Source organism: Canariomyces notabilis (genome assembly GCF_033297395.1).
Source record: "Canariomyces notabilis strain CBS 508.74 unplaced genomic scaffold N656scaffold_10, whole genome shotgun sequence".
NCBI classification, from domain to species: domain Eukaryota; kingdom Fungi; phylum Ascomycota; class Sordariomycetes; order Sordariales; family Chaetomiaceae; genus Canariomyces; species Canariomyces notabilis.
The window spans coordinates 131,563-155,998 of record NW_027041832.1 but is presented as its reverse complement, the minus strand read 5'-3'; the positions used below and the strand labels follow the sequence as shown (position 1 = coordinate 155,998).

General features: G+C 54.3%; 10 protein-coding genes across 10 annotated transcripts; 6 read left to right on the top strand and 4 right to left on the bottom strand.

Moving 5' to 3' along the window:
- Nucleotides 1-103: 103 nt before the first annotated feature.
- N656DRAFT_829004 (NAD(P)-binding protein) lies at nt 104-1,877 on the top strand. Its single transcript, XM_064818566.1, has 4 exons — nt 104-562; nt 633-917; nt 1,013-1,354; nt 1,449-1,877. Exons 1-4 carry the CDS (start codon nt 473-475, stop codon nt 1,758-1,760), a joined length of 1,029 nt encoding a protein of 342 aa, XP_064670266.1. The 5' UTR covers nt 104-472; the 3' UTR covers nt 1,761-1,877.
- A 1,125-nt stretch (nt 1,878-3,002) lies between these two features.
- Nucleotides 3,003-6,200, top strand: N656DRAFT_768284 (uncharacterized protein; the record flags this gene model as incomplete). The annotated part of the gene is made up of 2 exons (XM_064813610.1): nt 3,003-3,410; nt 3,477-6,200. 2 exons carry the CDS (start codon nt 3,003-3,005, stop codon nt 6,198-6,200), a joined length of 3,132 nt encoding a protein of 1,043 aa, XP_064670265.1.
- A 655-nt stretch (nt 6,201-6,855) lies between these two features.
- Nucleotides 6,856-8,076, bottom strand: N656DRAFT_789358 (uncharacterized protein; the record flags this gene model as incomplete). The annotated part of the gene is made up of 1 exon (XM_064816779.1): nt 6,856-8,076. The coding sequence occupies one exon, from the start codon at nt 8,074-8,076 to the stop codon at nt 6,856-6,858; it is 1,221 nt and encodes a 406-aa protein (XP_064670264.1).
- Nucleotides 8,077-8,482: 406 nt separating this feature from the next.
- N656DRAFT_708727 (P-loop containing nucleoside triphosphate hydrolase protein) lies at nt 8,483-10,822 on the bottom strand (the record flags this gene model as incomplete). The annotated part of the gene is made up of 3 exons (XM_064811531.1): nt 8,483-9,544; nt 9,626-9,933; nt 10,042-10,822. The coding sequence occupies 3 exons, from the start codon at nt 10,820-10,822 to the stop codon at nt 8,483-8,485; spliced, it is 2,151 nt and encodes a 716-aa protein (XP_064670263.1).
- A 334-nt stretch (nt 10,823-11,156) lies between these two features.
- On the top strand, nt 11,157-13,921 carry N656DRAFT_71725 (subtilisin-like protein). Its single transcript, XM_064812190.1, has 5 exons — nt 11,157-11,329; nt 11,397-11,524; nt 11,768-12,641; nt 12,704-13,049; nt 13,134-13,921. The coding sequence occupies exons 2-5, from the start codon at nt 11,515-11,517 to the stop codon at nt 13,770-13,772; spliced, it is 1,869 nt and encodes a 622-aa protein (XP_064670262.1). The 5' UTR covers nt 11,157-11,329; nt 11,397-11,514; the 3' UTR covers nt 13,773-13,921.
- Nucleotides 13,922-14,862: 941 nt separating this feature from the next.
- Nucleotides 14,863-17,343, top strand: N656DRAFT_768282 (glycoside hydrolase family 31 protein; the record flags this gene model as incomplete). The annotated part of the gene is made up of 1 exon (XM_064813609.1): nt 14,863-17,343. One exon carries the CDS (start codon nt 14,863-14,865, stop codon nt 17,341-17,343), a length of 2,481 nt encoding a protein of 826 aa, XP_064670261.1.
- A 122-nt stretch (nt 17,344-17,465) lies between these two features.
- On the bottom strand, nt 17,466-19,122 carry N656DRAFT_71451 (alpha/beta-hydrolase). The gene is made up of 2 exons (XM_064811980.1): nt 18,622-19,122; nt 17,466-18,533 (listed from the first exon to the last, which is right to left on the bottom strand). Exons 1-2 carry the CDS (start codon nt 18,864-18,866, stop codon nt 17,588-17,590), a joined length of 1,191 nt encoding a protein of 396 aa, XP_064670260.1. The 5' UTR covers nt 18,867-19,122; the 3' UTR covers nt 17,466-17,587.
- Nucleotides 19,123-20,518: 1,396 nt separating this feature from the next.
- Nucleotides 20,519-21,016, top strand: N656DRAFT_844898 (uncharacterized protein; the record flags this gene model as incomplete). The annotated part of the gene is made up of 1 exon (XM_064819170.1): nt 20,519-21,016. The coding sequence occupies one exon, from the start codon at nt 20,519-20,521 to the stop codon at nt 20,963-20,965; it is 447 nt and encodes a 148-aa protein (XP_064670259.1). The 3' UTR covers nt 20,966-21,016.
- A 52-nt stretch (nt 21,017-21,068) lies between these two features.
- N656DRAFT_71373 (uncharacterized protein) lies at nt 21,069-22,734 on the bottom strand. The gene is made up of 4 exons (XM_064811916.1): nt 22,673-22,734; nt 22,150-22,618; nt 21,548-22,087; nt 21,069-21,484 (listed from the first exon to the last, which is right to left on the bottom strand). The coding sequence occupies exons 2-4, from the start codon at nt 22,533-22,535 to the stop codon at nt 21,172-21,174; spliced, it is 1,239 nt and encodes a 412-aa protein (XP_064670258.1). The 5' UTR covers nt 22,536-22,618; nt 22,673-22,734; the 3' UTR covers nt 21,069-21,171.
- A 246-nt stretch (nt 22,735-22,980) lies between these two features.
- Nucleotides 22,981-24,429, top strand: N656DRAFT_71333 (uncharacterized protein). Its single transcript, XM_064811887.1, has one exon. The coding sequence runs from the start codon at nt 23,373-23,375 to the stop codon at nt 24,246-24,248; it is 876 nt and encodes a 291-aa protein (XP_064670257.1). The 5' UTR covers nt 22,981-23,372; the 3' UTR covers nt 24,249-24,429.
- The last annotated feature ends 7 nt before the right edge of the window (nt 24,430-24,436 follow it).

Here is a 24,436-nt window from a genome sequence, read left to right as displayed (position 1 = left end):
CAACTGCTAGCACGTGCCTGGCACGTGCTGTGGGAATCTCACGTAATAGAAATCCATTACCAAGCAAACTTATACATTTCGTCACTTCGTGTCGGTCCCGACTGCGACTTTCCAACACAAGTAAAATGGGGCGGAGAACTTGCAATTAATCGCACCGCTCGGAAACTTTTTACCTGAGGTTATACACACAAAGTGCTGGCACGGGTCCATTGATTGCGCCGCCAGTTCATCGTGCTTTGAAATGCCAGGCCATGAGCCTTGATGATCACGGCTTCGATGCTTGGTGATGCTTTGATCCAAGATGGAGATAGGCTTCCTGCCTGGCAAGGCTACCTTATCCTCTATATAAGGTCGTATACCTCAGCCTTCAAGACGTCTGTCTACTGCCTGAGCAGTCTCCCCATCGTAACATAAACACTTCGAAAACACGCCTTCTAACAAATAGCCTCATATCCATCTTTAACCGTACAAAATGGCACCCCTCAGAGTTGCAGTTGTTGGCGCTTCGGGCGAGACTGGTGGATCCATTGTGACCGCGTTGCTCGAGTCCCCGGATCAGTTTGTAAGTGGATGGCGTTGGCGTACCTACCTTACTCACAGACATAACCCTCTCTAACTAAGATGGTAAACAGGAAGTCATCGCACTGGTGCGCCCGGCCTCCATCTCAAAGCCCAAGATCCAGGAGTTCCAGAAGCGCGGCATGAAGGTTGTGGCCGCAGATGTGGCCAACTCGTCTGAGGCTGAGCTCGCCAAAGCGCTCGAGGGCGTCGACACGGTTGTCGCGGCCGTTGATGGCTTCAGTCTGCAGCATCAAATCCCTCTGGCCAATGCCGCCAAAGCTGCCGGCGTAAAGCGCTTCATTCCCAACTTCTTTGGACCTCCATCGCCCCGGGGTATCCAGTGGATCCGGGACCAGGTACGTGATACGTCACGGTCATCCCCTGGCATCAAGTCAAGGTACCTTAGTGAACAAGAGAAAATGGTGCTGATGCCCAGGGGTGAAATTCACAGAAACTCGCAATCCTAGACTACATCAACCAGCTCTACCTCGGCTACACCGTCGTCGAGGTTGGCTGGTGGCAGCAGCTCATCGTTCCCAAGCTGGCCTCGGGCAGGGCCGACCACGCTCAGGTGCTCCCCCTTGAGGCATCGCCGCACACCACCATCTACGGCGACGGGAATGTCAAGATCGGCCTCACCCACCTGCGCGACATTGGCCGCTATGTGGCGCGCATCATTGCCGACCCGCGCACCCTGAACAAGAAGGTGTACGTGTACGGCGAGCTGGCGACGCAGAATGAGGTTGTTGCGCTTATGGAGAAGGTCTCGGGTGAGAAGATCCAGATGAAACATGTCAGTCACCTAACCTATGCCACTCTACTATTGCCTACTAGTAGTAGTGGTAATAGTTACCTACACAAGTACTAACAAACCAACCACGCAACAGATGTCCAAAGAAGCCACCTTGTCAGCCATCGCCGAGGCCAAAGCCATGGGAACCGCGGGCGTCCTGGCGCGGGCCGCAAGCGAATACCCCCTCTCCTGGGCCATCCGCGGCGACAGCACCCCTGAGCACGCCGCCTACCTCGGCTTTCTGGACGGCAAGGAGCTGTATCCGGACTTCAAGCCAACCACGCTTGAGGAATTCTTTCGCGAGGTATTGGGCCTGGGCTCTCGGGAGTACGAGAAGCCCTATGGGGGAAACCTGGACGTCGAGGGGTTGGCGAAGCGGGCTGAGACGTATGCTGAGCGGGCTTGAGAAGTTGAGGCTGGCTTGGTAGCTACGGTTATGGTACCTAGGTACTTAGGTAGGTAGGTGGTTTGTTCGCTGTTAATGATTTCTGTACCTTACACCTTTGTATCAACATTGTTGAACTAGAAGTGGTGTCTTGCTAGACTCATCATGTTCAACTTGAATTATATACGTATAAGTGCTAGCATGTGAGAAGGACCCCTCGACCTTCTAGATACTGCATCGTTGTTATCTATGGACTCCACTCGAGTTGTCCAACATTTTGCCACATCTAATCAAGTCCTTGCTGTGACATCAAGAGATGCTAAGCTGTCCTTTAGTACACTTACCGTAGGTAGGTAGGTAGGTATGCTCAGAATCGTTTCTTGCAGCGCTTGGGTGGTAATATGTATTTATACATTCACTGGCAGTCTTTCAAGACTCCTTGCGATGTGAGCCCTTCCAACAGTTTCTCGTCCGATATAAGTATCTCCATACCCATTTATTTTGCTTGATCGCCATGCTTTCAGCGCAGCACCTCGAAATTCTCGAAATCCGAATTGAGCGAGTTCAAACGAGAATGTTTTAAGTCTCACCCAGCAAGTAATGGTCAGCTTCATGGTCTGATTGATCATTAACTGCCGTCAGCAAACAGGGGATGCCTATCCATCGGTGGCAATTCCGTCTTATGGCCTACAAGGGAACCTGGCATTCCGAATCGCCTTCACTGCCGGCAGCACCGAGGAGGCAAGTAGCCCAGTGATGGACCCTGGAGCGCATAAACTTCAGGGCACCTCGATGAAGGTTGGTGCCTGTTTGCCCCTTACCTCACATCATAAAAGAGATCACGAGTGGGTATTGCTCGACGCTCAGACGGGCCCGGATTCGCGGCTAGCCTTCCAGTTTCTGTGTTCCCTCTTTCCGGGTTCGAGGCTTTCTCCTCATCTGTTGGATGACCTTCAATAACTAGGTACCTGGTAGGTATGCTAGGTATGAACTCCTTCAACCCCTTTTTCTTTTCAGGTTGTATGCAACCTTCATTCCAAGTTCTCAACTCAAAGCTCGAACCGTTCCCACAAGTCGTACATGTATTGACTGGATAGCAGCCGACCCGAGGCAGTGTGACGAATTCATGTCATGAATGAAGGGGTGGTATCCCTAAGCTCCACGCGAGGTATCTAACTCTCTTGAACGGGCAGCTTGCTTGATTCACTTCGGAAACCGCTTTACCTAGCTATACACCCTAGCTGAGCCAAAGTCGCAGTCAACATGGATGTCGCTACCCTCGTCACTCAAATGCAGGACACACTGTCACGCATTCACCACACTCTAGCATCACTCGACCAAACCAGCTACGACTCAAAGATCGACGAGCTCGAGAAGAAACGAGATACGGCTATTCAGACGCTAAGCGCAGATTTCGCGGCTGAGTCGGATTTTCTCGACCGGAAACGCAAAGCCCTGCGAGAAGAAATAGCCGAGAGGCGCCGGAGGGAGGACGAAGAGCTGGCTGCAAAAGAACGCCAAGAGGACGAGGAACGCAATAGGAAGCTGCAGCTCGACAAGGATGGCATCGAGGAGGAAATAGACAGTCTCATGTGCCAAGTCGAAGGGGAGGCTCAGATGGCAACTGAGGAGGGCCAGAAGAAGTTGCGGGAGTTGGAAAACAGGAGAAGGGTAAGTGGATTAGATCCGAACTGGAGGAAGATGTCGACGCTGACCTTTGTGACTCTATCCATATAGGAGCTAAGCCGTCTGATCGAAGAGCAGTTTGAGGCATCACTCACCTCGGTACAAATTAGGTCAAGAAGGGGCACTAGAGTCAACGACAAGCTATCAGAGTCAGCAAGCCCAGTAGCTACTATTGGCAGAAACCTTGCAGAACAACACCAAGAGCCAGGAGATGTCTCAGGGGAAGCCAATGTGGCGGAACAGACAGACCCTCTCGCTAGCTTCCCGCGGTCAGGGGCGAAAGATGCCGGTCAAGGCCGTCTGGAGACTTCCCCTGAAGCCCCTGACTCGAGTAAACAGCTCCCAGGGGAAGCAGGACACCGATCCGACGACATCCAGCCCAATTCTGGCAACAAAAGCGAAGAACGCTATAGTACTGTCGAAGATGCTCCGCCACCTGAGGAAGAACCGGAGCAGCAGCCAGATACATCGATCCTGTCGTGCGCAATAAGCACGACCCCTAGCCACAGTCACTTCGACTCGTCTGATCATGAGGAAGTCTCCTCAGTCTCTACATCCGGCGATGTGTCCAAGCCAGGACTAGCTGGACGTCCCAATCCGGATGACGCATGCTGCCTCTCCGACTATGGGTCTGAAGGCTTCGAGTTCCGGGACGATCTTGCCTCGCCGTTCGACGTCGCACGAAACAGTTACATCGAGAACAGCGATCTTAGCCGTATTGACCGGCTCGACATGGGTTTGCCCAGGGCGGACTCGGAAATACTCCGCCACGGGACAGTGGAGAAGTTTGCAGGTGTGGAAGACGCCGAGTTTGGGCAGGGTTCTCCGTATTCTCCATATCCGCTCGGCCAGCCGCCAAATCCGGGGGCGGTTTCTGCTCCTATGAGTGGCACTAGGATTGAGAGTTGCGTGACTGAGGGAGACTCCGTCGACATATCCAATTCGGTCGTCTCTGTCCAGGGCTCGCTGCTCCTGGAGACTCCAGAGCAGGAAGGTAATGCTGACAACAACGGGGCCGAGACCGAAGCCCAACATGGAGGGACTCTGGTTGAGCAGGGGATATCTATACCGTTCACTGACCCGGGAGCCGGAGGAGCCCAAGCGGTGATGTTGCCCCCTTCTCCCGAGGATGCGGCTGGTAAAGGGTCATATGACGAGCGCGAAGTATCGTCCAACGGGAGGAGCGACTCTGGTCCAGAACTTGAAGACCAAGGACAATCAATGCCTTGTTCAATCGAGGCGGGATTACCTGAACATGGCGATGGTGATGAATCGGTACCTGGAGAACAAGAATCGCAAATAGCCGACTTGGAAGAAATATGCCAACCTGCCGATGGTGCAGATAGGCCTTTGGAACCCGATTATCACGAACGCCTGCACGACCTAGCATCGGCTGACGAGACGAGCGAGGTCGACGATCTCCACACTCAAGGCCAAGAGGATGACCATGCTGACCCTGACTCTCCACCCTTTGTTACCCCGATGGCCACTGGCGGCGCTCGATCCCCGAGCCTGGCTGACGTGGATTCCCCCCTTGTTGGTGAAGGCCAGTCGGAACACAGCCGACACCAATACCGTCTGGAGGATCAACATACCACGACAGTCCACGGCGAGAATGAGCTGTTCGATGATGAAGACAGCGAGGGGGTAGATCCTGATACGCATCTAAGCTCTGCGTCAAGAGTCCCTGCAACAATCCAACGGTTGGAGCATTCAAACTCCACATTCCTCAGCAGAGCGTGGATAGAGGAAGTTGACAGCTACTTTGACGAGGAGGACAAGCCCGAGGCAAGACTTGATATCCCGCCTCTGCAGCTCAGCCAACATGGAGACCCAGCAGCTGCTGAGCTAGCCACAGCTAGTTCGCTGTCAGAACGTGCTTCCACCGCCAATAGCGACGGCTTTCTAGAAACTGGAGATACTAGCAGCAATAACAGGCCCCGGACGCCTATGGAGAGCCAGTTCATGGGCTCGTCTGAAGAAACAACCCCTGAGGACACTCTATCCAGAGACATCACAAACGAGACACGGCTTGGAACCGAGGGGTTCTGGACTCCCCGGTCTTTGCGCGCCCAGAGTGCATTGTCAATGTCCTCGGCCCAATCCCCTCCAGCACGAGATACACCGGGTGCAAGCCAACACGAACCCCCCTTCGGTAGCAGCCCGGCACCTGAATCACCCGGTTCCCAGAGCCAACCTCCCAATACCAACCTGCAATCGCCCGGATATGCTGTTCCCAGTAGTGAATCCCAAGACCCGACGCTTTGGAATCTGCATCTTCAACAACATGACCGTCGATCATCAACCCCGGCCACCAACCACGACGTGCCAGTGAGCACTCGCAGCCGATGGAGCAGCGAAAACCCCTCTGCTACCAACACTACTACTACTACTACCACTAGCACCACTACTGGCAGCCTCTTCCAGAGGATGCGCAACATATTCGAGCCACACCCACAGCAGCAGTCGATCGCCGCCGTCCAGAACCAGGCGAACCGGAACAGTCGCGACGGGACGTCATGGTTCCATTTCGACCGCACGCCGAGTTCGGGTTCAACCGGTTCCAGAACAGAGATCCGCTACTCGGCACCGCCCATGCCGCGCCGAGCGTCCTCCGCGGTTACTACTACTAGTGGTGGCACTACTCGCACGGTTGATAACATCACTACTGGTAATGGTAGTACAGGCCAAGCGGATGGAAGTGGCGAACATGTGCATGCGGATGTGCATACAAGGGGAAGTGGGGATTTGAATGGGAATGGGAATGGGAATTGACCACGCTCGGGCGCGGCGAGCGATGGTGAGCGGCCAGGAGAAGATCAAGATCAATACCAACACAAACACAAAGTCATCGTGCTAGAGAACAACTTCGACCGGCTCCGGGTCCTGTCTGTCACGGCCGAGGTCTCGGTTGACAGTGATGAATCTGCTTCTGCTTCGGACTCCTCCCTTACGGACTCACGGCCAGGGGGGAAGGATCAAGAACTTGAAGTAGCTGATCAGCCGGGCGTGGCGACTCCATCTCGACGGATTGGTACTACTCCTCCTTCAAAACATCATTGTTACGCCGAGGCCGCTGGAGACGCCCGGCTTGCGTGGCGGAGGGCCGAGGGCTGGCGGGCACGCCTGCGCAAAGCGGGCGACCTTGTCGAGCAAGCGCGCTGGGAGGAGTGGCGGCTTGATCGCCAGATTAGAAGCCTTCCCAAGATGGTCCCTGTTGTTCATGAAGCGCAAGTTGTTGCCCCGGCGCCTGAGGTGGCAGAGGGTTGTCAGGGGGTTGTGGATACAACTAGTGCTACTACTACTAGTAGTAACAGTACGGCAATGGCTAGATGGTTGAGAAGAAAACGCGGGTCTTGGTCTTTGGCTTATTAACCTCGCAGCCGCCTGCGATAGGTACCGAGAGCCACCTTGCATCCCCGACTCTCACTCAGCCAGGAATCTCAAAGTCCTCCGCCGCGCCATACTTCCGCACCACCCACTCGCTCAGCCCTTTCTTCAACCCCTCCGCAAAGCCCTGATCAAATTCCGTCCCACTCTGCAACCCAGCCAACCGGCCGGTCCGCCAGTACAACCACTTCTCAAACGCAGGCCCTTCCCCTTCCTCCCCCCTCAGCACCCCAACCGCCACATCCACAATCACTTTCCTCTGCCCCTCCACGTCTCCCTCCTGAACCCTCTCATGGTTATCCACCCGGTACAGCACAGTCGCACCACACACGCGGCAAAACGCGCGCGTGACGTTCGGCGAGGAGCGGTACGCCTTGAGCGTGCCGAACCCTTCAAACCCCTCGGGCACGGCCGGCCGCAAGCTCGACAGCGGCGCAAACGTCCACGCCACCGCGTGCGACCCCGTCACCAGCCGGCAGTCGCTGCACAGGCAGATGCAGGCCGACCGTCTGTGGCGGGTACTAGTACCAGTAGTAGTAGTACTAGGGATTGGCGGCCTGATGAAGCGGGCGTAAAAGGGGTCGGCGAGTTCCGAGGCCGACGGCGCGGCGAGCGTGAAGGTTACTCCCTTGCAGTGGCACTGCGCGAGTAACCCGTCCCCGTCCCCGTCCCCGGCACCCTCCCTGTCTAGGGATGGTGATGGAGGCGAGGGTTCGGAGGAAGAGGATGCAAGGGGGAATTTGGGGTCGTCCTTGGCCGGGCTCCAAATGTGGATACTGCGGTTGTTGATGGTGGGCAGCCAGGTCGCGAGGTTGGGCCCGGCCGGGTCGGCAAAGGTGTGGGTGCGGATCTGGAAGGTGTCTTCGCCGTGGCTGCTGAAGATGGAGGTTGCCACGCGCCACTCGCGTTTGCCCGTGTCTTGATTTGGTTGGATATCGCGGTCGCCGATGTGGCAGCCGCAGGTGCTGCAGAAGAAGCGTTCCGACACGGCCCGCGAGGAGTGGATGTACCCCGTGAGAGAAGACGCTATGGACGAGGGCGCGATGAATTCGGGCTCGACGCCCTTGGGCAGCACCGCGTGAAAGCAGGAGAAGGTGCCGTGCGTGTAGCGGCAGATGCTGCAGTGGCAAAGGTGCACGGGGAGAGGGAGTGCCGATGTTGGGACCGTGACGATGAAGTGCACCGACTTGCAGTGGCACTGGGCCGTGAGACTCTGACTTACTCCCGTCAACTGGTGCGGGAGGTGAAGATCGGCTGCCATTTTGTTAGAGGCGCTGGATTTGAAGGTGGTGAAGCGACGGCGGAGGTTGACTTGAGGGACTGGAGAGATTTTAGTAGGTATTTGCGTCATAAGCAACCGGGAGTCTGACCTTGACAATGACAGCCCGTTCTTACCTAGCCTACCGGACCCCGCACCTCGTATCTGTAGCCGTCTACCGCAGGGCGGAGAATGATTGAAGTCTAACCCCACAACACCCCTCGATCCAACCCTCGTGATAATGATAAATAACAACATATGAGCAACTGATATTCAGGAGTCTCTCGCAACAGCATCCGTACCTGCAGGCTGCAGACTCTAGGAATAATATCGCGCATCACACACCGCACCCTTCCTGGCAGCGCCTGCAGACGACTTGGCCAATCATAGGCCGGTCATCCTCACCTCCTCAATACTCACACTTCTGCCTAGCAATCTCATCGTCTGTGAGGCCGCCCTGCAGCTCTGCCGCATACGTGTTGAACTTGTTCATCTCCGATACCACGGTGGCCAGATGCCTGTATCCCATGGGCTGCTTCTCGAACATGGCCAGTTGCCGGGCTGTCGACACGGCATTGCGGATCTCGCGCCCATTCAATTCCTCCTTGGCGAGATCTGGAAGCCGCTTTTTGATCTCGTCCGACGAGATGCCCACCTCGGCGGTCTGCCGGGTCCGCGACCTCGTCAAGTTGTCGATGTGATCGATGAAGTTGTTCCAGATTTCGCGACGGTCGCGCTCGCTCAGCGGCGGGAATTGTAGCGATAGCTGGATGCGTGATTTGAAGGCGGCGTCCAGGGTGCCAACGCGATTGCTGGTGAGGATGAGGATGCCGTCGTAGTACTCCAGCACGCGCAAAAATACCGAGACAAACGCGTTACGCTCGAAATCTTCGGTCGACCGCTGCATGAGAAAGACGTCTGCCTCGTCCAGGAGCACGACGCAGCCCCAAGTCTTGCCCAGGAGCAACACTATCTCGAGATACTTCTCCACGTCCTCCGGCTTGGTGCCCACGTCGCTACAGGTGACGCGGTACAAAGGCTTCCTCGCAATCTCGGCGACGCTTTCGGCCGTCAGCGTCTTGCCTGTTCCTGGAGGTCCGTGCAATAATATGAGCAGGCCGGCCCCCTTGCCGCTCATGAGGTCGGTGCTCTCTTCGGCTGAGATTTGGTTCGTGACCAATGCTTCGATGAGTCGCTTTTTCTCCCCGTCGATCACCAACTGGTTGAAGGCATTGGTGTTCCACTCAACCTCTTCTATGCGATCTACGTAGAGCTGGATCCATTGCTTCTTCTTCATATGATAGCCCGGAATGGTGGCAGGAAGGCAAAGGATGAAGTCATCCCCATCTGGGGGCGGCTGGCCTTGTTGCATGGCGTCTGGTCCGAGATCGTTTCTGTTTCGCTTGTACTCCTTTCCCGGCGGATGCATCTCGTTGAAAGTGTCGATGTCAATCATGTAACGTGTATCAGACTTCCCTCGGGTATGAGTCCTTGAGTAAGCCTGCCGCTAACAGTTTCATTGTACAGTACAGGACATACGGGCACTACTCACCGGATTCTGAGATCGAAAGGCGCTGTCCCTCCGGTAGCTGACGTATTTTTGCAAGCGACACTCCCAGAACATCTCTCCACGTCGTCGAAGAGCCTCGGAAGCTTCCGGGCCAGCAAAGCGCAGAGGATACACCTCAAGGGCCTGAATGTAGAAGGGCTCCTCCCAGGAAGAATTGCAGGCAACGACCCAGTCCTTGGACTTCCTTTGGAAGAAGCCGTCGAAGCTCCAGTTTTCCCCTTGAATGGACCGGATACACCCGTGTGCGTATTTGATCTTAGTCTCAGCTATCGGCCTATTGGTCTGATGATCTCTCAACTCAGATTTCGCTTTGAACGCTATCCAGAACTGTCGATCGACCCCGTCCTGCTTCGACAACTGAATCTCTCCCGGTACCTTGGTAGTTTAGGTCAGTGAACAGACGGTAGTAAGAATTGGAATTGGACGGGAGAATACATAAAGGTACGGCATGTATTTGGCTGTGATCTTGCCGCCTTTCAATAGCTCGTCGACTTCCTCGTACTCGGCCCCAAAGCTCTTGCTAATGTAGCCCTCGAATATTCGCAGATATGGACCGAGACGCGCCTCAACAGTCAGCATGGCGTTTAAGAAATGGTTCCGGCGCCAGTACCACCAGAGATAAGGGGCGCGGATCTCATCGTTTTCGTCGAAATCTGGGTGCGGTATATCTCCGCCAACTAGGGAACACAAATCACCCAGAGCCTGGCCCAGATCTGCAGAAACAATATCAACCGACTCGGCGACGTAGAGATCTGGCACGATGTCAGGAGTCACGGCAGTGGCGTGATACGAAAGCTCCGCTCTGCTGTCGGGTTGGCAGCATTGGTAGTCCCTGTACACGATGAAGATGATCCATTTATTGCGCTCAAGGAAAAGTTCCAGGTGATCGATCAGATCGCTACCTCGCAGATGGATCCCGCCATCGGCATTTTTGACTGGCCATGGCACGCCGAGGGACAGCTCCGTCGTGTTCTGCTCGCCGCAGCTGATCCTGTGCACCGTGACAAAGGATATGTCCTCGGTCTCTCCCTTCTTGGATACTGTGCTGAGGGAGCGGTTTGCAGCCTCGAGCTTCTCGGTAACGGTTTGAAGCGATGCCAGGAGGGCATTGTCGTCTGCCTGGCCATGCACACCAAGAAACTGGCAGATGACGCCGCGCCAGTCAACCTGCTTGATCATGGGCCAGGAGGACACGATCTGCTCGCTCTTTGCCTTTTGCATATCTGACGTTGTAAGTAACGGAGCTCACGTTATGTATAGGAGCGGCTGAGGTAGTAAGGGCGTGCCACCCCGGACCGGGAGTTTAGCTACCTCCCAATGTTCCTGGCTTAGATTCCCCTGACGAAGAGCCATCATCAGACGACGCATCAGTTCGGGCCCGTTTTCGTGGGGCAATCGCGGCCTTATTTTGGCTGGAACCGGCGTGCCGTCTCATTTCACGCGCGTCTAAACTCGAAGTTTAGTGGCACCTGCCAGAGAATACGAGTATCGCAGGCCTCTAACTGAGTCACCGTGGCTAGTCACAAACGACGTCGATTTAGGTGATTCTGGATAACCGTAGGTTGAACGACGAAGTGAACGAAGCTGACTGAGGCTAAGCACAGCCGACCGCAGACCCCTTTACGGAGCATCGATAGCGGGGCTGCGCCGCAGATGCACATGTTCGATATACAAGTCGGGTACTCGGTATGTAAATACGCTTGAGAAGTATGAAGTTATGCATATATGCATTCGACTCATGCATTCAGTGCAGGGTGGAGGCGGCAAATCGCGTCAAGACGCGCGCTGAGTCGCTGGCCATCGTTTCATCTGACCCCTCATTCATTAAGGAGGATTGTGGCTTAACCCTCGATACGGGAACAGTAAGCCAAATGTTGTCGGGTAGGTATATATGCATTTAACAGGCAGTGTTGGGCACATCACCTCAGTCGTCCCTTCCGACCGTTCCCTCGCCATCGGCAACCTTGAAGGTTAGGTGCCCTCCCATGGACGCATGCACTGATCCAGCGTAAGACCTCGCACCGAGCCCACCCCGACTGGAAATGGATGCAAAGCAGCTTGCCGAGCTTGTTCGAGCGATATGTTACGGTCAGCACACAGTTGGCGATGACGCTGATTTATCAGGCACAATCAAGGCAGAATGTGCCAAACTCGAGTTCGGCCCTCACGAAAGCAGAGAGAAGTCAAAGGCACTCCAGGCTGTATCAAAGGGACCCAGAACAAGACGGAGCGACACAGTGTCTGATGATTTCTTCTGGCATGCTCTTCAACCGTGGGCAGCGTCCGATGGTTTTGCTATGGTGGTTCTGGAGGGCTCGTTTGCGCTGCGAGGGAGAATGGAGCAGATCGCGGTCATGACAACGGGACTAATTGGCGCAAAGTCAGTTCCGCTGGCTTGGGCACTGAATGTTCCACCCAGGCGGGTTCCGAACGAAGAGGCTGCAAAGAGCTACACTGCCCAAGACATTCTCGCGCAGCTATGCCTTCAACTATTGCATCAGAACCCACGCCTCCATCAGAAAACCGAGCTGAGAAGATGCCTGAGCATGCTGGAGTCAGCTATGTCAGAACCCGAGTGGTTCGCCATGCTAGTGCACTTTATCAACGGTCTGGATCAAGTGTTCATTGTCGTTGATCTTGGCTCAATGGCAACAAGCAACCCAGAAGCACCTACGAGCTGGCCAGGGGCCTTCACTTCAATATCCCAGAAACTGAGTGGATGTATAGTCAAAGTCGTCCTGTTCACCTACCGACACGTCACCTTTCCAGGCTTGCCGCAAGTAAACGTTGTCCGATTTCCACAAGAGAAGAACTGGCGAAGTGAGAACCGAATTCGGTCTGAGACATTAGACTCAAATTCAGGAGCGTCAAGTGTTGCCAGCGCATGGCTAAAATACATTGCCCCTCGTCAACGCTCAAAGCGCAGTCGGACTCCCTTGGATGAAGAGGTAGACGACTATGATGGAGGTGTAACAATGACAACAGGCAGCAGAAAAAGGTTCTGATGATCCATCTCTATTCCCGCTTCCCGCAGACTCACGCGCTAATAGCTTAGAATAGGGGCAGAAAATCGTACACATGGTTCGACTACTGGTCACATTTCGACGCTGCTATTGACAGCTCTCGGAAAGATGAACCTAGCAGCGAGTTTCCTCGAGTCAAAGTCGCTATTCTCGACACGGGCGCAGACCTCTCTCATCCTGACATTGCCGAAGCCATCCGGGCCGGCCGCGTGAAATATCGGAGTTTCATCAGCGACAACGTTTCCGACATGTGCGACACGGACGGGCATGGGACACACTGCACCTCTCTGGTGCTGAAGTACGCGCCCAATGCCGAAGTCTACATTGGGCGGGTATTTGAAAAGAGCAATGTCCCCGCGTCCAGGCTTTCAACGCTGGCAGATGTATGCTCAACATTCGGATGTTTACCTATAACACATAGTTATGTTACGTACCTACCTGCGCTGTCTATGCTAACCCGTTTGCAGGCGGTCCAATATGCAAGCGAGAATTGGCGTGTCGACATCATCTCCATTTCCCTTTGGTTTCCAAGGTCAACCCTTGATGCCGAACGGAAGTTTGAATTGGCGGCGGCAAACCGTGTCCTGATCTTCGCTTCAGCGTCGAACAACACGATACATGAAGTACAATCGATCCGCTTCCCGGCCAACTTGAGGCAAGTTTTCTGCATTTTCTCTGCAGATGAACATGGATCGGCTTCTAGTTTCAATCCCAGGGCGAGGTATCAGTGCCCAAATTTTATGCTTCCTGGAGAAAATGTTCTCGGCGCTTGGCCGGTCGATAAAGCAAACGATACACCAGATATTGAGGTGAGCGAGGGGAAGACGTATCGACGTCTCTGTGGCACATCATGCGCGACCCCAATCGCCGCGGCCATAGCTGCGGAAATACTCGAGTTCGCGTGGCAACCGCGGGATCCCCCTCTCCGTCGAGGGGATCTGCTTAAACGATTCGATGGTATGGAAAAGGTGTTCATCCAGATGGCAGACCGATACCAACATGGGGATGGGGGCTATCATTACGTCTTACCGTGGAAGGTTCTTACACGGGAGAGGGAAAACAGGGAGAATCAAATACTACTAAATCACATTTTGGAATCGGATTAACCATGAGAGCACTTTCCTAGAATGTCAAAGTTTCGACATGCGACAGCGCAGGTCATCCTACCATGATGGCCGATCATGATCACTACGTCTTCGCCTTGACTACCTAGTCCGCGAATGAGTATGAACATTTAAAACCACGAATGGATCGCGGTCTCTTTGGCTAGGTGACTAGGTCTATCAAGACGTGGACGACGGCGGCGCTGGGCTTGGTTGTTCTCCATCTAGCACAACTTGAATCCAACCCTCGTCAACAACCCACCAGCGAACATCCAGAGCAGCACACCTTTACAACACCCTGATGACCCATGCCGTACTCCGTGCAGCACGTTGTCTCAAGGTTTGCCGGGCGTGCGTCCTGGTCGAGGCAGATTCACAAGATCCTGTCAAGGCAAAGCGAAAATTTGTCGGCCGCTCGTGGCTTTTCTTGGACTTCTTGTTGGGGATGGTTCTCCGCACATCATGCCCCAACGGTCCATCAAAAATGTTCAGACGAAAGCCCAAGATGTTCCTGAATGCCGCGTGATGTTGGATAGAACGGAGGTGTCTTCAACAGTGCGTGGAGAATGAAGTCCTGCCGTTTTCATCTCAATCAGCTGCTAATGATTCCTCTGCGATGTAGTAGTGCCGGATAGGCTGTGAAAGAAGAGTGCATTATGTGGTTGCAAAACCTTCACAATCTGGCGACGGCGAGCATGTGCAGTTGTGCACATGGACAAAGATGCACACCTGCTGCCAAATGGGTGAACTGCGGGGGAGGGGCATCGATCTCAGATCGCGGAGTGGTAGCCCCGTTTGGGCCTTCCCCTGATTGGCCCATGATGATCAGGCGGTGGAACTTAGGGAACACCTTCCCCACAAGGTTCAGCTGCGGGACCACTCACACGAACAAACAGGGCGCACCTGATCAACAGCGGGCGGAACAGGAACACCTTGAAACAATGTGGGGTTCACCTCTCAACAACAACACCATACTCGAGCCCGCGCCGTCTTGATAAAACGGCCTTCCCTGCCCCATGTGACAGTGCCCTCAGTCGTCATATCGTGGGCGTCGATTCACTTTCCAGCTTCTCACCCTCGGCAGCTTTGCACAATGGCTGACCGCTACACGTTTCCCTGCAACCCGGCAACAAACCCAAAGGCCATTGTCACGGGCGGAAAGGGAGGCCACTATCGCTTTTGCGTTCTGACGAACCGACTAATACGCTTCGAATGGTCAGAGGATGGTGGCTTCGAGGACCGCGTGTCCACCTTTGCCCTCTTCAGATGGTTCGATGTCCCAAACTACCAAGTCATAGACACGAACGACAGTCTCCAAATCATCACAGAGTACTTCCACCTTACCTACGACAAGAAGCCGTTCTCTTCCGAGGGGCTCTCGGTGAAAGTTGCCAACGATGTCTGGCGATACGACGGCAAGAGCTACGGCGACCTGGGCGGCACCGCCAGAACGCTTGACGGTGCCTATGGCCGCGTCGAGCTGGAACCCGGCGTCCTGTCTCGCAAAGCCTATGCAGTTCTGGATGACAGCAAGTCCATGTTGTTTGATGAAAGAGGCTGGATTGCAACACGTCTTCCGGGTCGCATTGATGGCTATCTGTTCGCTTACAATGGCGACCACAAAGCGGCCATCAAAGACTTTTACCGCATCTCTGGAAACCAGCCCATTTTACCCCGATTTACGCTCGGGAATTGGTGGTCTCGATACCACGAATACACCGCCAGCGAGTATCTCGAGCTTATGGACCACTTTAAGCGCGAAGGTATACCTCTCAATGTCGCTGTCATCGACATGGACTGGCACAAGGTCAACATACCGCCAAAGTACGGTTCAGGATGGACTGGCTACAGCTGGAATCGCGACCTCTTTCCGGATCCAGAGGGCTTCCTTAAGGAACTCCACCGCCGGAATCTGAAAGCCACACTCAATGACCATCCGGCTGACGGCATCCGAGCCTTCGAGGATCTGTACAAGGAGGTGGCCAAAGCTTTAAACCACGACACGTCTAACGAAGCGCCCATTCTTTTTGACTGTACTGACCGAAAGTTCATGGACGCCTATTTCGACGTTTTGAAGGCCAGCCTCGAGAAGCAAGGTGTTGACTTTTGGTGGATTGACTGGCAACAGGGGAACCAATCTAAGATACCCGGCGTGGACCCTCTGTGGGTGCTCAACCACTACCACTATCTTACCAGCCAGCGCAATTTGGCGACTCTGCAGAGACCCCTCACATTCTCTCGATATGCCGGAGCCGGCTCACACCGGTACCCAATCGGCTTCTCTGGCGACACCCAAATCACTTGGGAGGGTCTAGACTTTCAACCCGAATTCACCGCCACTGCCTCAAATATTGGCTACGGATGGTGGAGTCATGATATTGGCGGACATTGGGGTGGCGTCCGATCTAACCAGTTGACGGTCCGCTGGGTACAGCTAGGATGCTTCTCACCTATCCTGCGGCTGCACTCTACCAAGAACCTGTGGAATTCCAAGGAGCCGTGGAACTTTGAGAAGGACGCCCACACAATCATTAAAGACTTCCTCATCCTCCGCCATCGATTGATCCCCTTCCTCTACACTATGAACATCCGGGCCAGTTATGAGAATGAGCCACTGATCCAGCCCGTGTATTGGAATCATAAGGATGCGGAGGCTTACACGGTACCTACTCAGTACTACTTCGGGCCAGATCTCATCGTGGCACCCATCACGTCGCCAGACAGCAGTACCACGCTCATGGGCGGGGTGCGTGCCTGGCTGCCCCCTGGCCGTTTCGTTGATCTCTTCCAACCCCACCTTGTCTACGACGGGAACCGCTACGTCCATCTTCACCGCGATTTGACCCAGATTCCGGTTTTGGGAAAAGAGGGGACGATCATACCGCTCGACAGCAAGCCGAGGCTGGAGAACGGCGCTCCGAGACCAACCGAGATTACGATCCTCCTCGTCGTCGGCGCCGATGGTCAATTCGAGCTTGTCGAAGAGCCTGAGAAACCTGATCCCTCTCCACAGCCGCCACTGAGCTCGTTTGTGCGGACCCCCATTACATGGAATCAGAAGGACGGCATCCTTGTTATCGGTCCCGAGTGGAATGGCTCCGGAAAGTGGCGGCAGTGGAACGTCAAGCTGGTCGGGCACACCAACTCGGACATTCAGGCGCGCGTGCCCGGCTTCAGGGTCACGCAGGAGGACGGGTGCACGACGATCGCGCTGGGAAATGTGCATCGGTGGAACCCAGACGGATTTGAGATTGCGCTGGGCTCCGACCTGCAGCTGGATGTTGTTGATATCAGGACGCGGTTGTTCGACATGCTGCATCGGTGCGAGATGTGGTATGATTCAAAGGATCCGGTCTGGAATCTTGTCACCAACTCGGCTGATCCAATTGAGACACGGGTCAAGCAATTGCAAAGCCTGAATGTCGACGCTGCGCTGAAGAACGCCGTCATGGAGATCTGGGCAGCCGACGGGCGGGCATCAGGGAACGCGACGGGACATGAGATTTGGGCCAATGTGCAGGGCAACGGAGTTGAAGGCGTTGAGGAGGCGTTGAGGGACTATGTCATTGTTTGAGCATTACCAGTACCTCCTTACATGCGGTATACGGTGTTTTACTCGCTGGGATAACATCAAGTCTCGTTGGTTTGCGCTCTCTTATATACGCGGCTGCAATTATCTTTGAACCTTGGGCTGGTCTGCCATATTGGTAATATGTCGAAGTTTGCCACCTGATGTGGACTTTTTTTTGTTGTGAATTGGTCGTCGGTTTGGGTTGTTCAGTACATGGAGCCCAGACGTACTGTACAGCCAGGGTCCATCAGCTCTCTTTTTTGAATGCCTTCTCCAGCAGCCAGACACCGACCATCCCAATGACCTCGTCTCTCTTGATTCTCGCATCCTCCATCGTCACAGGATCCTTCACCAACCTCGCAATGTTGTCCTGGTCAAACCCGTGAATAGTATCCGGCACAAGCAACCACTTGTACCTGCCGCCGTCCTCCGTCTCTTCCTCCCAAGCAAACCTCTCGTCCCCCTCAGTGATCAACTCTCCCTTCCCAGCCGTCTCCTCCTTTCCAATCACCTCGTCCACCGCCGGCACCTTTTTCCCCGCCAGCTTGCACGCCATCCTCCACGCCTCGGGGCCAAGCAAATCCATCTCGCAGGCAATCATGAAGATACTCCTCGGCAGCGTCCCCCGCTCCGCAAACTGCGGACTAAGCAGCGGGTCATCCCTCCTCGTGCCGGGGTTGACATAGGACCAGTTAAACATAGGGGACATGGCGAGGAGGAAATCCCGCTCGCGCGCGCGGAAGCCGCCCAGCGCTGGCTTGTACCGACGCGCGCGGGCCTTGGTCTCCTGCGGCGTGACGAAGTCGACCACTGGATATACAGGTATGGCAGCGGCGAGGCGCCCTTGCAGCGAAGGCAGCTGGCAGACTGAAAGCGCTAGGTTGCCGCCCGCCGAGAAACCGGCCACGGCCACGCGGCCCACGTCGACGGGAAGGGACGAATCAGACAGCACGCTGGTGATCACCGCCTCAAGGTCGTGCGTTGCCGTCGGGAATGGGTGGGATGGTGCTTTGGAGTAGTCCAGCCCTATGACTAGGAAGCCGTGCCGGGTGGAAAAGTCGCGGTTCCACCCGTCGTTGTCGTGCGGACGGCCGAGCACGAACCCGCCTCCGTGGATGGTTAGGATGGTGGGGAGTTTGGTCACTTTGGTGGTGGATTCGGGGGAGGGGGTGTAAGATGGGGGGAAGAAGATTCTGTATGCAAGGTTAGTATTCACATATTTTTGTTGTTGTTTCGTTATGATGCAGCTGTTCTAGGGGAAGAGGGAAAAAGGGCACTCACCGGACTGGAAGAGACTTTCTCGCTGGGTAGCGCTTGATCATATCTGGGTCGTTCTTGTTCCGTGCGGCGAAGAGGCTCTTGATTGAACTGAGGAAATACATCGGCTTGAGAAGTAACTGTCGCCAGACAAAGGCCATGAGGGCGTATTTGATTCGCTGGCCGAGAGGATGTCGCCGAGCTATAATGTCCGACTCTTGGACACCTGCGGTGTCGAGCGCCGCGGTTGCGGCGACCGCGTCCGCCATTTTGTTTTTCCGGTGATGTCCTTGACGCTGTCGTGGGGACGGACACACGAGGTGACGTTGGAAGTCGCCGTTGCGCGTGGAGAAAGGAACCGAAGGATGCGATCAAGTAGACGCGGGACAGGCTTTGGGCTGGACCTCTAATCTGAATCCTACCTGCTGTTTATATACTGCAAAAGCGGGAGACGTTCTCCGTATCACGTGTCGCGCCTGATTCAATCCTTTATTGCGGTTGCAAGGCAAGATTTGTTGGTCGTTGGAGCGGCGTCTCGGGACAGTGTTGATGCCGGGCCCATTTTGCCTCCCCACTCCCATGCAGTCAGGGGTTGAGACCCACCGAGGTTCTGCTTGGGGCAAGGGAGCCATGCCAGGCTTGGTTAACCCATATCTGCTTGCCGAGGTTGGATTCTACCGACTGATTCATTCCGGCAATTGATTTAACTGGCTTGTGTGTACGAAGTACAAGTACGAAGCTAGAGTTCGCTCTCGCAGAAGCGAAGACGTCGATGCTTGGAAAGTTATGAATTCCATTCCGCAAGTGTTCCCAACCGTGGAGGCTACGGTAAGCATCCACAGGAGCTTCCCACTGCCTATCAATGCCCCAAATTATCCCGTCGCTACTCAAGTTAGTAGGTATGTATGTATGTACATACATACATACTTGAGGTTGGGTAAATGGATGGCGTCTACCATCGCCTCCTGGTTTGTTCGCTATCTGCGGCTATCACTTGATGACTTAAAACAAGAGTCAACGCTGAGATACAGATCTCAGCATTTAGAATGTCAACTCATTCAGAGGAAAGTATTGTATGGGTATTACTAGATGCTTGCGTGACTCAAGTTCTATAACTGTTTGAGACGAGTCTCCTTGAATTTGCTTTGAACCGTGTCCCGACATGAGTGACGCCTGGTTCCAAGATCCCTAAACGCTGCGGTTACAAAACTTCGTACGAAGGTACATACGGAGTACATTGATAAGCTACCGAAGTATATACAAGTGGGTACCCCAGCTACATTTTGCTCCGGCCAAGCCATACATCCGCCAGACACCCATCTTTGCAGGGAGCCATATGGAAGTATAGAAATATGAAAGGGGTATGTAACTCTCTCATTAGGCTGCTAATTCGATTCATTTGGATTATCGAATGCCTTTCATTGCTTGCATTGTCATCCTGTTCTGCAGGCGGCCGTTACATTAGGTACGTAGCCTAGTGGCTGAGCCAAAAGTGGCTAGATAGAGATCCACTACCAGCCACAACCTGGGTCGCTTATCACAGTCGGTCGTTTTAGGGATTGCTTGTTTTTTGCCTTTTTGTTTGATGGTGAGCAATGGCGTGGGGCGTGCCAATGATGTCATGGGTTGACCAACGATTATCATGTATCGCGATGGATTCGAGACCATCATATGCCCAGTCATCTTTAACCGAACACCCTAGATCGTCTCGAGGATCATTTATTGTTGCAAACTTACAAGTTACTTGCCAGACTTTTTTCTATTACTGATCACCATCAATTTCCTCAAAAAAGGATCTCGCTTCCTGACTTGGCTTAAGATTCTTGATTTGACGTCTTGAAGGAAAGTTCACGTTTGTGAAGTCGACATGAATCGGTTCGCATCGCGGCCACCAGCCTTGACTGGCAACTTCTCAACATCCATGCTCGCCTCGGCATACCGGGGACCATCACACGCAACAAGTGGCCTACGTACCGCAGTGTGCCGCACATACGGCACAACTTCATCCCCTAAGGCGGCCGAGGGACCCAGCGCGAATAGCGGCGGGTCGCGCAGCAAAGAGGCCGTCGAGACTGGTTCCAGCCCTACGGCAGGTGTGATGCCAGACCCGCTGGCCGATGGCGACGTACGGGGCCGGACCGGTGGCGGGAAGCCGCTTGAGAGCTCGCGGTCCCCGCCGCCCCAGCCCAAGATCAGCAACGCCAGCGTCCCGGGCTCGCAGCCCCAGCTGACTGAGGAGCAAAAGGCCGAGGTGGACGCGCACAACCGCGAGTTTGAGGAGAAGCACGGCAGGGCCGAGAAGGCCGACAATGACAAGGTCGATAAGTCGTTTTGGAGCGGTAAGGGGTCGAGGTATAATAAGGACTAATTCGGGGCATATGAAGGAAGGCTATACACCAGGCGTTTGTGTTGGTTTAGGACACAAGCTATTGTACTAGTTAATCCAAGTCTGGCTTTGGTTTGGCAATTTGCACCATGGGTGTTAAGACTTGTGCTTGGACGCCTCACACGCATGACTGAGAACCCGAGACTAGGATACCCGTCATTGCCACCTTTGGTGTAGTACAATGCAGACTAATAGTGCGTGTACGAGATATCGTCCGGGCCGTATGCCTTGGCCTCCTTCACCCTGGGAAGAGCCCCAGCATATGGTTTTGATGTGGAATGAGGTTCAAGCGCTTCGGCGGGGTTTGGAAGCTGTTTGGTGGCCATATACCGTGTAGCTGAGTTCGGTGAATCGCCATATAAGTACTCTAGGAACTCCTTGGACGTTTTATCGCCATTGACTTTGTAACGGACAGTCTTTGGGCGAGAACTTTGTGTAGAGAGAGCTTGCCGTAAGAGGGGGTGGTCTTTTTCCTTATCCGCGTGGTGTTTACGGACATGCCTAACGACCAGTCAGTATGCTATACGGTAGTATAGCGATACGTCACGGTTATATCGGACTTACCTTTCGAGGTTATCTGGACGGGAACACTTGGGCCCCGGGGCTGGACAAAATGGGCAGACATAGTGTACAAGGTCGTCCTCGGACTCGTACTCGTCGTAGTAGAGGGTAAACCGCTGATCGCCGGAAATGCCAGACTGATAGTCCACCGGGATCCCACCCTTGGGGGGCGCGGCAGGCGGTTCGCCCAGTCTCTCCGGAGGGTTGGAATTAGTGTATTGTTGCCGGTATTCGGAGCGCTGGTCTATAGAATGTGGTAACTCTTCCCACATGGCCTCGTTGTTATTTTCTGCAGCAGCGTCCTTCCTAGTCTTAGGAGCTACCTGATGCTCGTCCAGTATGTGCTGCCGCCAAATGTCCTTCCGAGAGAAGGACTTCCCGCCCTGCACCGAGTACGGACAGTCCCGCTCGGTGCAGTAGAACTTGCGCACCTTGTGATGCTTGTCATTGAAGTGGCGGTCCAAGTGTGTCTTGGTACCGAAAGTATGGTTGCAGCCAGGTTGGGGGCACTTATGGGGCCGTTCGTGATAACGCTTGTGGTGACTACAAATCTCCGTTAGTCTTGTTCCCAGCAATGGAACACCGGAGAGGCTCAGGATAGGTACTTCAACTTGTGTAACTCATCGAACTTGTTATCGCATTGATCGCAAGCGAACGGCTTTTCTGGGGCTTGACCCAGTGATCTGAGCGGCACACCTTCGGCCTTGAGTAGGATTGCCTGCCTCTTCTTCCCGAGGTCTGCGAGCAAGGCGGATTTGCGGGCTTTCTCCCCAGCTGTACGGTCTTGTGAGATGGTATTGCTGCCGGGACAGCCCTCAAAGCCGCTTAAGTCTGATGAAGCGTATCCTGGGCGGGAATGGCCACCGCGTGCACTTAATAGCGGCGTGATCCCCGGGGTAGACCGCTGAGCGGCCATAATCATCCTGTGTTCATTCTCACGACGAGGCAAGACCGAGATTGCTTCCAACTCTTCCAAACTACTGCTAGTCATGCCCTCGACTTCATTGATCTCAGAGATTGAGATTGGCCGTTCGAGTTTACCCGTCACATCATCGGTTCCGAGGCCCGCCAGTTCTGACGCATTATTAGTACTGGCATCCCAATTGTACTGGCAAAAGGGGAGTGTACGACTTACGGGCGCTCTCCGTGAGCCTGTTTCCCGGCGGGATGTATGTGTTTTTCATAACCGGCGTGGGTGACCTCGAGCGAGGCCTCACGTGGCCGGGCACCCGTAACGACATCACTAATGGTGGCCGCGGCGCGACTCTGCAAGCTATCCAAGCTTCCGATTTCCTTTTACATCGTACAATTCAATCATTTCCACGCTAGACGCTCGCTATGCGAGAGAACCTGGAAAGGTGCTTAGGTAGGTAAGGTAAGTAGGTAGTCTGGCGACCGGGGTGTTTTCTGTCGCAAATCCCGGAATCGCTGCGGGGCGACTGCGCCTCATGCAAGCTGCAATGTGGTTAACATTGGTTGGCTCCCTCCGACTGAATATGATAAGTGGCTTGTGTGCCTGCTGTGAAGCAGGGGGCCAAATCAGAGCTGTCCACGGTGTAATCGCATATTCTGCTGCAGAGTGTATATGAAGGCATTGCCCATTGCGATTACGGTTGCTCATTGCGGGGTCCTCAGTCCAATATTGTTGACTTCCATTCCCTTCTTTGAGTTGGGTTTGATTGGCATTCGAGCTTTGCTGCCGACGGACTGTCACTGCATTGCAACTGTTTGCCAGTGTCGTATATCTGTGTATCGTACCTACCTACCAGGTACTTGAGCCAGACAACAGCAGAACAAATCCCATTCAGACATTCTTTTAGCTCTGAAAATGCACACCCACAAGAAGTGTTGGATCCTTGTGAAGGGCACTGAATACAACCCCAACCGAACTTTGTCCCTTGGGCAGATACTGAGCGACCCTTTCCAGCCGAGCCTTCCTCTTCTGCCGGACGGGCCTCTGCCTATACCGGAGCACATGATCGAGCGATCATACCAGGAAGGCGTGAAGCAAGGCTGCTCCTTCTCGCTGGGCACATCTTTTGGAGTCTGGGCTAGCGCGGACTTACTTCCCATTCAAGGCAACAATGGTGCTCATCGACAGTCGACCAGCTCTCTTTCCTGGCATTTCACGCAACTGGAAAGCCAGATATTCACTCCTCGTCTTGACTACGTTGCCGAGGCGCTAAGGTCACAAACCGTCGTAGACCAAATCAAGCGCTCCAAGTTCAACTTCCGCAAGCGGCTCTACATGGTCGTTGGCGTGCGCATCGCCCGAGGGGCGGAAAAATCCGCTCAAACATCTCGGTCGTTCGGGCTGAATGCAGGAATAGGCATCGATCCTGCCTTTCTGGGGGGTCTGCCTATCACAGCCGGACTGGAAGGGTCCTTCGATCGCTCTGCGGCACAAACCGAGTCGTTTCAAGGCTCGTCGGATTTTGTCTACGCTTACAGGCTGTTCGAGATATTTCACGGCAAGCAAGTCTCATACCGGCCATACACCCGCGGGGAGACATACAACCTTGGACGCCGCGAGGATGACAGTGATGTTGAGATGGATGATGGTGAAAACCAAGCAGAGGAGGAGATACGGATTGCTGTGGAGGGTATTAGTGGCTCTGACTATGCTGGAGATGGCAAAATGAGGCGGGTCGACTTGACAGGGTTCGAACTTGGATCGGACGAAGAGTACTATATGCTTGACTAGGTCCTTGCCGTGTGTTTGTGGTGGCATCTGACTGTGGGTCGCATGCTCTCTCCCATGCAGGTTGGAGAGAAGGGTTCAAGTTACATATTACCGGCGAATCTGCTTCACATCAACTCCTAGGGGACGAGTGAGAGTAGTAGGAAGGTGAATTTGGATTAGAGAGCATTAGTAGTTGCTGACAGAGGCAT

Bases quoted from the DNA above. Each gene is read 5' to 3' on its own strand.
- N656DRAFT_71373 (XM_064811916.1), bottom strand. From the start codon at position 22,535: ATGACTAGCAGTAGTTTGGAAGAGTTGGAAGCAATCTCGGTCTTGCCT. The intron at 22,088-22,149 runs GTACCTATCCTG...GGAGATTTGTAG, and splicing joins GATGAGTTACACAAGTTGAA to TCACCACAAGCGTTATCACG. The intron at 21,485-21,547 runs GTAAGTCCGATA...ACTGGTCGTTAG, and splicing joins CGTCCAGATAACCTCGAAAG to GCATGTCCGTAAACACCACG.
- N656DRAFT_829004 (XM_064818566.1), top strand. From the start codon at position 473: ATGGCACCCCTCAGAGTTGCAGTTGTTGGCGCTTCGGGCGAGACTGGT. The intron at 563-632 runs GTAAGTGGATGG...GATGGTAAACAG, and splicing joins TCGAGTCCCCGGATCAGTTT to GAAGTCATCGCACTGGTGCG. The intron at 918-1,012 runs GTACGTGATACG...TGAAATTCACAG, and splicing joins TCCAGTGGATCCGGGACCAG to AAACTCGCAATCCTAGACTA.
- N656DRAFT_71451 (XM_064811980.1), bottom strand. From the start codon at position 18,866: ATGGCGGACGCGGTCGCCGCAACCGCGGCGCTCGACACCGCAGGTGTC. The intron at 18,534-18,621 runs GTGAGTGCCCTT...CCTTGCATACAG, and splicing joins AGAAAGTCTCTTCCAGTCCG to AATCTTCTTCCCCCCATCTT.
- N656DRAFT_71725 (XM_064812190.1), top strand. The intron at 12,642-12,703 runs GTTCTGATGATC...AGCTTAGAATAG, and splicing joins ACAACAGGCAGCAGAAAAAG to GGGCAGAAAATCGTACACAT. The intron at 13,050-13,133 runs GTATGCTCAACA...ACCCGTTTGCAG, and splicing joins GGCTTTCAACGCTGGCAGAT to GCGGTCCAATATGCAAGCGA.
- N656DRAFT_71333 (XM_064811887.1), top strand. From the start codon at position 23,373: ATGCACACCCACAAGAAGTGTTGGATCCTTGTGAAGGGCACTGAATAC.